The following is an 11,935-nucleotide window of genomic DNA, read 5'->3' on the forward strand; positions in this document are numbered from 1 at the left end:
ACAGCCACCGAACCTTCTGTCCCCCCCCGGGGCTGCGCGCCACGTCCCCGCCCCGCCACGCCCGGCCTAGGCCCAGGGTCTGACAGGAAACAGGAAACAGGAACCGGAAATGGCCAAACAGGAAACAGGAAGTGACAGACAGGAAATCCCCATCACAGCCACCGAACCTTCTGTCCCCCCCCGGGGCGGCGCGCCACGTCCCCGCCCCGCCACGCCCGGCCTAGGCCCAGGGTCTGACAGGAAACAGGAACCGGAAATGGACAAACAGGAAACAGGAAGTGACAGACAGGAAATCCCCATCACAGCCACCGAACCTTCTGTCCCCCCCCGGGGCTGCGCGCCACGTCCCCGCCCCGCCACGCCCAGCCCAGGCCTAATGTCTGACAGGAAACAGGAACCGGAAATGGCCAAACAGGAACCGGAAATGGCCGAACAGGAAACAGGAAGTGACAGACAGGAAATCCCTCCCACAGCCACTGAACATTCTGGCCCTGCCCCACCAGGCCCGGCCCAGGCCCAAGGTCTGACAGGAATCAGGAACCGGAAATGGCCAAACAGGAAACAGGAAGTGACAGACAGGAAACAAAAACTGGGGGGAATGGAGGGAAAATGGGAAAAAATGTGGAAGGAAGTGGGAAAATGGGGGGAAATGGGGAGAAAAAATGGGAGGAAATGGGAAAATTGGGGGAAATAAGAAAAAACGGGAAATGGGAGAAGGGGGAAAATGAGGGGAAAATGGGAAAATTGGGAAGAAACTGGGAAAACTGGGGGAAAAATGGGAAGAAACTGGGAAAATTGAGGGGGAAATGGTGAAAAATGGGGGGAAATGGGAAAAATAGGGCAAATAAGAAAAAAATGGGGGAAATGGGAGAAGCGGAAAAACAGGAAAATTGGGGAAAAAATGGGAAAAATGGGAAAAATGGGGGTGAGAGCAGGGAGTGAAAGAGGAGAAAAGGGAGGGAAAAATTGGGGAGGGGAGAAGAGAGGTCAAAAAAGAGAAAATTCCACAAAAGTGGAAATCAGTGTTTAAAAAATCATGAAAGAACACAAAAAATGTAAATAAAAAGTGGAAAAGAAATCCCTAACATTAAAATAAAATAAAATAAAATACAATAAAATAAAATAAAATAAAATAAAATAAAATAAAATAAAATATAATACATAATAAAATAGAACAAAACAAAATAAAATCATAAAATAAAATAAAATATGCAAAAAATAAAATACAGAATAAAATAAAATAAAATACACAGTAAAGTAAAATATAAAATAAAATAGAAAACAAAGTAAAATAAAATAAACAAAATAGAATAAAATAAAATATAAAGTAAAACAAAATAAAATAAAATGAAATAAAATAAAATACAAAATAAAATAGAACAAAACAAAATAAAATAAAATCATAAAATAAAATGAAATACACAAAAAATAAAATACAGAACAACATAAAATAAAACACACAGTAAAGTAAAATATAAAATAAAATATAAAAGAAAGTAAAATAAAATAAACAAAATAGAATAAAATATAAAGTAAAATAAAATAAATTAATGAAATAAAGTAAAACAAAACACAACATAAAATAAAATAAAATTCAAAATAAAATATAAAACAAAATAAAATAACATAAAATAAAATAAATAAAACGCAAAACAAAATAAAACACAAAGTAAAATAAAATAAGAGAAAACAATAAAATAAAATAAAATACAACATAAAGTAATATATATAATAGATTATAAAATTAAATGAAAAGCAAAATAAAATACAATAAAACAAAAGAAAATAAAATACAAAACAAAACATAAAATAAAATGAAATAAATCACAACATAAAACAAAACAATTTAAAATAAAATAAAATACTAAAACACGATAAAAAAATAAAAATAAAAAAATAAAATAAAATAAAATTAAATTAAATTAAAAGGAAATGCAGAGGCAGGGTGACCCCCAGCCCCTCCCCCAGCCCCAGCCCCTCTCCCAGCCCCTCCCCCAGCCCCGGCCCCTCCCCCAGCCCCAGCCCCTCCCCCACCTGCACGCTGTAGTTGAAGGCCTGGGCCGAGCGCAGGAACCTCAGGTAGCCGTCGGTGGCTTCGGTGGCCACCGTGAGCACCAGCAGCCGCTCTGCGGGGGGAGGGGACAGGGCTGGGACCCCCTGGGGCCACTGAACTGACCCAGTGACCACTGAGTCCTCAGAGTGACCACTGAGCTCTCCTAGTGACCACTGAGTCCTCAGAGTGACCACTGAACTGACCCAGTGACCACTGAGTCCTCAGAGTGACCACTGAACTGACCCAGTGACCACTGAACTGACCCAGTGACCACTGAGTCCTCAGAGTGACCACTGAACTGACCCAGTGACCACTGAACTGACCCAGTGACCACTGAATGCTCAGAGTGACCACTGAGTCCTCAGAGTGACCACTGAACTGACCCAGTGACCACTGAGTCCTCAGAGTGACCACTGAACTGACCCAGTGACCACTGAATGCTCAGAGTGACCACTGAATCCTCAGAGTGACCACTGAACTGACCCAGTGACCACTGAGTCCTCAGAGTGACCACTGAGCCATCCCAGTGACCACTGAACTGACCCAGTGACCACTGAGTCCTCAGAGTGACCACTGAGTCCTCAGAGTGACCGCTGAACTGACCCAGTGACCACTGAGTCCTCAGAGTGACCACTGAGTCCTCAGAGTGACCACTGAACTGACCCAGTGACCACTGAACTGACCCAGTGAGCACTGAGCCCTCAGAGTGACCACTGAGCTCTCCTAGTGACCACTGAACTGACCCAGTGACCACTGAGTCCTCAGAGTGACCACTGAGTCCTCAGAGTGACCGCTGAACTGACCCAGTGACCACTGAACTGACCCAGTGACCACTGAGCTCTCCCAGTGACCACTGAGTCCTCAGAGTGACCACTGAGTCCTCAGAGTGACCGCTGAACTGACCCAGTGACCACTGAACTGACCCAGTGACCACTGACCCATCCCAGTGACCACTGAGTCCTCAGAGTGACCACTGAGCTGACCCAGTGACCACTGAGTCCTCAGTGACCACTGAGCTCTCCCAGTGACCACTGAACACTCAGAGTGACCACTGAGCTCTCCCAGTGACCACTGAGTCCTCAGAGTGACCACTGAGTCCTCAGAGTGACCGCTGAACTGACCCAGTGACCACTGAGTCCTCAGAGTGACCACTGAGTCCTCAGAGTGACCACTGAACTGACCCAGTGACCACTGAGACCTCAGAGTGACCACTGAGTCCTCAGAGTGACCACTGAACTGACCCAGTGACCACTGAGTCCTCAGAGTGACCGCTGAACTGACCCAGTGACCACTGAGCTCTCCTAGTGACCACTGAGCTCTTCCAGTGACCACTGAACTGACCCAGTGACCACTGAGTCCTCAGAGTGACCACTGAGTCCTCAGAGTGACCACTGAGCTCTCCTAGTGACCACTGAGTCCTCAGAGTGACCACTGAACTGACCCAGTGACCACTGAGTCCTCAGAGTGACCACTGAACTGACCCAGTGACCACTGAACTGACCCAGTGACCACTGAGTCCTCAGAGTGACCACTGAACTGACCCAGTGACCACTGAACTGACCCAGTGACCACTGAATGCTCAGAGTGACCACTGAGTCCTCAGAGTGACCACTGAACTGACCCAGTGACCACTGAGTCCTCAGAGTGACCACTGAACTGACCCAGTGACCACTGAATGCTCAGAGTGACCACTGAATCCTCAGAGTGACCACTGAACTGACCCAGTGACCACTGAGTCCTCAGAGTGACCACTGAGCCATCCCAGTGACCACTGAACTGACCCAGTGACCACTGAGTCCTCAGAGTGACCACTGAGTCCTCAGAGTGACCGCTGAACTGACCCAGTGACCACTGAGTCCTCAGAGTGACCACTGAGTCCTCAGAGTGACCACTGAACTGACCCAGTGACCACTGAACTGACCCAGTGAGCACTGAGCCCTCAGAGTGACCACTGAGCTCTCCTAGTGACCACTGAACTGACCCAGTGACCACTGAGTCCTCAGAGTGACCACTGAGTCCTCAGAGTGACCACTGAACTGACTCAGTGACCACTGACCCCTCAGTGACCACTGAGCTCTCCTAGTGACCACTGAACTGACCCAGTGACCACTGAGCTCTCCCAGTGACCACTGAGTCCTCAGAGTGACCGCTGAACTGACCCAGTGACCACTGAACTGACCCAGTGACCACTGAGCTCTCCCAGTGACCACTGAGTCCTCAGAGTGACCACTGAGTCCTCAGAGTGACCGCTGAACTGACCCAGTGACCACTGAACTGACCCAGTGACCACTGACCCATCCCAGTGACCACTGAGTCCTCAGAGTGACCACTGAGCTGACCCAGTGACCACTGAGTCCTCAGTGACCACTGAGCTCTTCCAGTGACCACTGAACACTCAGTGACCACTGAGCTCTCCCAGTGACCACTGAGTCCTCAGAGTGACCACTGAGTCCTCAGAGTGACCGCTGAACTGACCCAGTGACCACTGAGTCCTCAGAGTGACCACTGAGTCCTCAGAGTGACCACTGAACTGACCCAGTGACCACTGAGACCTCAGAGTGACCACTGAGTCCTCAGAGTGACCACTGAACTGACCCAGTGACCACTGAGTCCTCAGAGTGACCGCTGAACTGACCCAGTGACCACTGAGCTCTCCTAGTGACCACTGAGCTCTTCCAGTGACCACTGAATCCTCAGAGTGACCACTGAGTCCTCAGAGTGACCACTGACCCACCCCAGTGACCACTGAGTCCTCAGAGTGACCACTGAGCTGACCCAGTGACCACTGAGTCCTCAGAGTGACCACTGAGCTCTCCTAGTGACCACTGAACTGACCCAGTGACCACTGAGTCCTCAGAGTGACCACTGAGTCCTTAGAGTGACCACTGAACTGACCCAGTGACCACTGAGTCCTCAGAGTGACCACTGAACTGACCCAGTGACCACTGAGTCCTCAGAGTGACCACTGAGCTCTCCTAGTGACCACTGAGCTCTTCCAGTGACCACTGAGTCCTCAGAGTGACCACTGAACTGACCCAGTGACCACTGACCCCTCAGTGACCACTGAGTCCTCAGAGTGACCACTGACCCACTCCAGTGACCACTGAACTGACCCAGTGACCACTGACCCGTCAGTGACCACTGAGCTCTTCCAGTGACCACTGAACTGACCCAGTGACCACTGACCCCTCAGTGACCACTGAACACTCAGAGTGACCACTGACCCACTCCAGTGACCACTGAACACTCAGAGTGACCACTGACCCCTCAGTGACCACTGAATCCTCAGAGTGACCACTGACCCCTCAGTGACCACTGAATCCTCAGAGTGACCACTGAACTGACCCAGTGACCACTGAGCTCTTCCAGTGACCACTGAATCCTCAGAGTGACCACTGAACTGACTCAGTGACCACTGACCCCTCAGTGACCACTGAGCTCTCCTAGTGACCACTGAACTGACCCAGTGACCACTGAGTCCTCCCAGTGACCACTGAGTCCTCAGAGTGACCACTGAACTGACCCAGTGACCACTGAGTCCTCAGAGTGACCACTGACCCACCCCAGTGACCACTGAATGCTCAGAGTGACCACTGAGTCCTCCCAGTGACCACTGAGTCCTCAGAGTGACCACTGAGCTCTCCTAGTGACCACTGAACTGACCCAGTGACCACTGAGCTCTCCCAGTGACCACTGAGTCCTCAGAGTGACCACTGAACTGACCCAGTGACCACTGACCCACCCCAGTGACCACTGACCCCTCCTAGTGACCACTCACCCCATCCCAGTGACCACTGACCCCTCAGTGACCACTGAACTGACCCAGTGACCACTGAGTCCTCCCAGTGACCACTGACCCATCCCAGTGACCACTGACCCATCCCAGTGACCACTCAGCCCTCCCAATGACCACTGACCCATCCCAGTGACCACTGACCCCTCCCAGTGATCACTGACCCCTCAGAGTGACCACTGAACTGACCCAGTGACCACTGAGTCCTCAGAGTGACCACTGAGCTCTCCTAGTGACCACTGAACTGACCCAGTGACCACTGACCCACCCCAGTGACCACTGACCACTCAGAGTGACCACTGACCCCTCAGTGACCACTGAATCCTCAGAGTGACCACTGACCCCTCAGTGACCACTGAATCCTCAGAGTGACCACTGAACTGACCCAGTGACCACTGAGTCCTCAGAGTGACCACTGAACTGACCCAGTGACCACTGAGTCCTCAGAGTGACCACTGAATCCTCAGAGTGACCACTGAACTGACCCAGTGACCACTGAGCTCTCCCAGTGACCACTGACCCCTCCCAGTGACCACTGACCCCTCCCAGTGACCCCTCCCAGTGACCACTGACCCCTCCTAGTGACCCCTGACCCCTCCCAGTGACCACTGACCCCTCCCAGTGACCACTGACCCCATCCCAGTGACCCTTGACCCCTCCCAGTGACCCCTGACCCCTCCCAGTGACCCCTCCCAGTGACCACTGACCCCCTCCCAGTCACCCCTGACCCCTCCCAGTGACCCTTGACCCCTCCAAATGACCTCTGACCCCTCCAAATGACCTCTGACCCCCTCTGCCCCCCCCTCACGCCCCCCTCCCCGCTCTCACCATTCCCGGGGTCGATCCCGGCGCCGATCCCGGCGTTCCCGGGGGCATTTCCGGGGCAGCTTTGGAGGGTCTCGGGGTCGGTCCCGGCCGAGTTTTTGGGGCAGGTCTGGGGGTTTTTGGGGCAGTTTTGGGGGGTCCCGGGGACGCCCCCCAGCACCAGCAGCAGCAGCAGCGGCGCCGGGAGCGCGGCCATGGCGCGGACGGGGCGGGGCTTACAGCGGGGGGCGGGGCCTCGCGCCGCGCCTCAGCCAATCCCCGCCCGCCGCTCCGCCCCCTCCACCAATCAGCGCCAAGGGGCGGGGCCGAGCCGGTGTGCCACGTTGCCAGGAGTAAAAAAAGGGGCGGGGGCGCCACACCCAAAATGGCGGAGAGCGGAAATAGTGACGGGGTTTGCGCCGCGCTCAAGATGGCGGCGAACCGTGAGGGCGGAAGTGGGCTGGGACGGGAGCGGAAGTGGCCTCAGAGAGGGCGGAAGTGAAGAGCGGCGGAGCGGAAGTCACCTCATGATGGGGGAGAAGAAAACGTCGGGTGAGGGAGGCGCGGGTTCGGGGGTTCTGAGGGGTCCCGGTGCCGGTTCGGGGGGTCCCGGTGTCGGTTCGGGGGTCCCGGTGCCGGTTCGGGGGTCCCGGGTTCGATTCGGGGGGTCCCCGGTTCGGTTCGGGGGTCCCGGTGCCGGTTCGGGGGTCCCGGTGCCGGTTCGGGGGTCCCCGGTTCGGTTTGAGGCTCCCGGTGCCGGTTCGGGGGTCCTGGGTTTGGTTCTGGGGTCCTGGTTTCGGTTCGGGGGTCCCGGTTCGGTTCGGGGGTCCCGGTTCGGTTTGGGGGTCCCGGTGCCGGTTCGGGGGTCCCGGTGCCGGTTCGGGGGTCCCCGGTTCGGTTCGGGGGTCCCGGTGCTGGTTCGAGGGTCCCGGTGCCGGTTCGGGGGTCCCGGTGCCGGTTCGGGGGGTCCCGGTGCTGGTTCGAGGGTCCCGGTGCCGGTTCGGGGGTCCCGGTGCCGGTTCGGGGGTCCCGGTGCTGGTTCGAGGGTCCCGGTGCCGGTTCGGGGGTCCCGGTGCCGGTTCGGGGGTCCCGGTGGGTTCCCGATTTTTTGGAGAAAATTCCCGGTTTTTTAAGGAAAATTCCGATTTTTTTAAGGAAAATTCCGATTTTTTTAAGGAAAATTCCCGATTTTTTAAAGGAAAAGTCCTGATTTTTTGGGGGAAAATTCCCGGTTTTTGTGGGGAGAATTCCTGGGGTTTTTTGGAGACGATTCCCGGGTTTTTTTGGGGAAAATTCCCGGTTTTTTAGGGAAAATTCCCGGTTTTTTAATAATTCAAATTTTTCGTGGATTCCCGTTTTTTTTGCGGAAAATTCCCGTTTTTTGGGGGAAGACTTCCCGATTTTTGGGGAGAATTCCCGGTTTTTTTGCAGAAAATTCCCCTGGTTTTGGGGGGAAAATTCCCGGTTTATTTGGGAGAGAATTCCAAGGTTTTTTAGGGGGAGAATTCCCGGTTTTTGGGATTTCTGATTTTTGGAATTTCAAGTTTTTGGGATTTCTGTTTTTTGGGGTTTCTGTTTTTTGGGGTTTCTGTTTTTTGGGGTTTCTGCTCTTTGTGATTTCTGCTCTTTGGGATTTTTGGTTTTGGGATTTCTGATTTTTGGTATTCTGGTTTTTGGGGATTCCTGGTTTTCGGGATTCTGGATTTTTGGGATTTCTGGGTTTTGGGATTTCTGGTTTCTGGGATTTCTTTTTTGTGGATTTCTGCTTTTTGGGATTTCTGGTTTTTGGGATTCTCGTTTTTTTTTGGATTTCTGGGTTTTGGGATTTCTGGGTTTTGGGATTTCTGGGTTTTGGGATTTCTGGGTTTTGGGATTTCTGGTTTATGGGATTTGTGCTCTTCGTGATTTTTGGGTTTTTGGATTTCTGCTTTTTGGGGATTTTTGTTTTTTGGAATTTCTGATTTTTGGGGATTCCAGATTTTTGCAATTTCTGATTTTTGGGATTTCTGGTTTCTGGGATTTCTTTTTTTTGGATTTCTGCTTTTTGGGATTTCTGGTTTTTGGGATTCTCGTTTTTTTTTTGGACTTCTGGGTTTCGGGATTCCGGATTTTTGGGATTTCTGGTTTATGGGATTTGTGCTCTTTGTGATTTTTGGGTTTTTGGGGTTTCTGATTTTTGGGGATTTCTGGTTTTTGGGATTTCAGATTTTTGGGATTTCTGGGTTTTTAGGATTTCTGAGTTTTGGGGTTTCTGGTTTCTGGGATTCTGTTTTTTTGGGGGGGTTCTGCTTTTTGGGATTTCTGGTTTTTTGTGATTTCTGTTTTTTTGGGATTTCTGATTTTGGAATTTCAAGTTTTTGGGATTTCTGATTTTTGGGGTGTCTGTTTTTTGGGATTTCCGGTTTTTGGGATTTCTGTTTTTTGGCATTTCTGATTTTTGGGATTTCTGATTTTTGGGATTTCTGGTTCTTTGTATTTCTGGTTTTTGGGATTTCCGGTTTTTTGGGATTTCTGTTTTTTGTGATTTCTGCTTTTTGTGATTTCTGTATTTCTGTGATTTCTGCTTTTTGGGATTTTTGTGATTTCTGTATTTTTTGTCCCCCCTCCCAGCCCGTGTCCCCAAGGGCGCTCCAGGACCCTCCTGATTTTTGGGATTTCTGACTTTTGTGATTTCTGGTTTTTTTGGGATTTCTGATTTTTGTGATTTCTGATTTTGGGATTTCTGTGATTTCTGTATTTCCTGTCCCCCCTCCTCCCAGCCCGTGTCCCCAAGGGCGCTCCGGGACCCTCCTGATTTTGGGATTTTTGTTTTTTGGGATTTCTGGTTTTTTGGGATTTCTGTTTTTTGGGATTTCTGAGTTTTGGAATTTTTGATTTTTTGGGATTTCTAGTTTTCGCGATTTTTGGTTTTTAGGATTTCTGGTTTTTGGGATTTCTATTTTTTGGCATTTCTGGTTTTTGGGATTTCTGGTTTTTGGGATTTCCGGTTTTTGGGATTTCTGGTTTTTAGGATTTCTGTTTTTTGGGGTTTCTGATTTTTGGGATTTCTGCTCTTTGGGATTTCTGCTCTTTGGGATTTCTGTTTTTCTGGGATTTCTGATTTTTGTGATTTCTGGGTTTTGGGGTTTTTGGGATTTTTGGTTTTTTGTATTTTTGGTTTTTAGGATTTCTGCTTTTTAGGATTTTTGGGATTTCTGGTTTTTAGGATTTTTGGGATTTTTGGTGTTTTGGATTTCTGTTTTTTGGGAATTTTTGTTTTTTGCGATTTCTGCTTTTTGTGATTTCTGGATTTCTGTGATTTCTGCTTTTTGGGATTTCTGTGATTTCTGTATTTCCTGTCCCCCGTCTCCCAGCCCGTGTCCCCGAGGGCGCTCCAGGACCCTCCTGATTTTTGGGATTTCTGGTTTTTTGTGATTTCTGGTTATTTTGGGATTTCTGATTTTTTGGGATTTCTGTTTTTTTTGGCGTTTCTGGTTTTTGGGGATTTCTGGTTTCTGGGATTCCATCTTTTTGGGGGGGGTTCTGCTTTTTGGGATTTCTGGTTTTTTTGGGGTTTCTGGTTTTTTTGGGGTTTCTGTTTTTTGGGATTTCTGCTTTTTGGGGTTTCTGTTTTTTGGGATTCCAGCTTTTTTAGGGTTTCCTTGTATTTGGGATATTTGGTTTTTGGGATTTTTGTTTTTTGGGATTTCTGATTTTTGTGATTTCTGTTTTTCTGGGATTTCTGGGTTTTTTCTGACCCCTGTCCCCCCTCCCCCAGCCCGTGTCCCCGAGGGCGCTCCAGGACCCTCCTCATTTTTGGGATTTCTGATTTTTGTGATTTCTGTTTTTTTTGGGATTTCTGATTTTGGGATTTCTGGTTTTTTTGTCCCCTCCCCAACCTGAGTCCCCGAGGGCGCTCCAGGACCCTCCTGATTTTTGGGATTTCTGGTTTTCGTGATTTTTGGTTTTTAGGATTTCTGGTTTTTGGGATTTCTATTTTTTGGCATTTCTGGTTTTTGGGATTTCTCTGTTTTTGGGATTTCCGGTTTTTGGGATTTCTGTTTTTTGGGATTTCTGCTTTTTTGTGATTTCTGATTTTTGTGATTTCTGGTTTTTTGGCATTTCTGATTTTTGGGATTTCTGGTTCTTTGTATTTCTGGTTTTTGGGATTTCCGGTTTTTTGGGATTTCTGCTTTTTGTGATTTCTGCTTTTTGGGATTTCTGGGATTTCTGTATTTCCTGTCCCCCCTCTCCCCAGCCCGTGTCCCCGAGGGCGCTCCAGGACCCTCCTGATTTTTGAGGATTCCGGATTTTTGGGATTTCTGCTCTTTGTGATTTCTGCTTTTTGGGATTTCTGTGATTTCTGTATTTCCTGTTCCCCCTCTCCCCAGCCCGTGTCCCCGAGGGCGCTCCGGGACCCTCCTGATTTTTGGGATTTCTGACTTTTGTGATTTCTGGTTATTTTGGGATTTCTGATTTTTTGGGATTTCTCATTTTGTGATTTCTGATTTTGTGATTTCTGCTTTTTGGGATTTGTGATTTTGGGATTTCTACTTTTTGGGATTTCTGGGTTTTGGGATTTCTGATTTTTGGTATTCTGGTTTTTGGGGATTCCAGATTTTTGCAATTTCTGTTTTTTTGGGATTTCTGATTTTGGGATTTTTGTGATTTCTGTATTTCCTGTCCCCTCTCCCCAGCCCATGTCCCCGAGGGCGCTCCAGGACCCTCCTGATTTTTGGGATTCCTGATTTTTGGGATTTCTGTTTTTTGGGATTTCAAGTTTCTGGGATTTCTGTTTTTTAGGATTTCTGTTTTTTGGGGTTTCTGATTTTTGGGGTTTTTGCTTTTTGGGATTTCTGGGTTTTGGAATTTCTGATTTTTGGGATTCTGGTTTTTGGGGATTCCTGGTTTTTGGGATTCTGGATTTTTGGGATTTCTGGTTTTTGGGATTCTCATCTTTTTTGGGTTTTCTGATTTTTGGGATTTCTGATTTTTGGGATTTTTGGGATTTCTGATTTTTGTGATTTCTGCTTTTTGGGATTTCTGTGATTTCTGTATTTCCTGTCCCCCCAGCCCGAGTCCCTGAGGGTGCTCCAGGACCCTCCTGATTTTTGGGATTTCTGATTTTTGGGGTTTCTGTGATTTCTGTATTTTGTGATTTCTGGTTTTTGTGATTTCTGTATTTTGGGATTTCTGTTTTTTTGTGATTTCTGTATTTTTTGTCCCCCCCCAGCCCGTGTCCCCGAGGGCGCCCCGCGGCGCGTGCTGGACGGGGCCACGCGGCAGCGCCGGCTGCACCGGCAGCT

At 49.0% G+C, this 11,935-nt stretch overlaps 1 protein-coding gene across 2 annotated transcripts; it reads right to left on the reverse strand.

Moving 5' to 3' along the window:
* Positions 1–87: 87 nt before the first annotated feature.
* Positions 88–6,876, reverse strand: LOC117011450 (multifunctional procollagen lysine hydroxylase and glycosyltransferase LH3-like). 2 transcript variants are annotated; one of them, XM_033086823.1, is made up of 3 exons: positions 6,675–6,876; positions 2,035–2,126; positions 88–233 (listed from the first exon to the last, which is right to left on the reverse strand). In XM_033086823.1, the coding sequence occupies exons 1-3, from the start codon at positions 6,865–6,867 to the stop codon at positions 153–155; spliced, it is 366 nt and encodes a 121-aa protein (XP_032942714.1). In that variant the 5' UTR covers positions 6,868–6,876; the 3' UTR covers positions 88–152. The 2 variants fall into 2 exon arrangements, with proteins under 2 accessions (XP_032942714.1, XP_032942715.1); XM_033086824.1 differs by lacking the exon at positions 88–233 and adding an exon at positions 244–380.
* Positions 6,877–11,935: the final 5,059 nt, after the last annotated feature.

The sequence above is a fragment of the Catharus ustulatus genome, unplaced genomic scaffold (assembly GCF_009819885.2).
Source record: "Catharus ustulatus isolate bCatUst1 unplaced genomic scaffold, bCatUst1.pri.v2 scaffold_172_arrow_ctg1, whole genome shotgun sequence".
Lineage (NCBI taxonomy): Eukaryota > Metazoa > Chordata > Aves > Passeriformes > Turdidae > Catharus > Catharus ustulatus.

Excerpts from the sequence above, each read along its gene's own strand:
- LOC117011450 (XM_033086823.1), bottom strand. The coding sequence starts at position 6,867 with ATGGCCGCGCTCCCGGCGCCGCTGCTGCTGCTGCTGGTGCTGGGGGGC. Across the intron at positions 2,127-6,674 it reads CGGGATCGACCCCGGGAATG|AGCGGCTGCTGGTGCTCACG; the intron begins GTGAGAGCGGGG and ends CTCCCCCCGCAG. Across the intron at positions 234-2,034 it reads CCTTCAACTACAGCGTGCAG|ACCCTGGGCCTAGGCCGGGC; the intron begins GTGGGGGAGGGG and ends GTTTCCTGTCAG.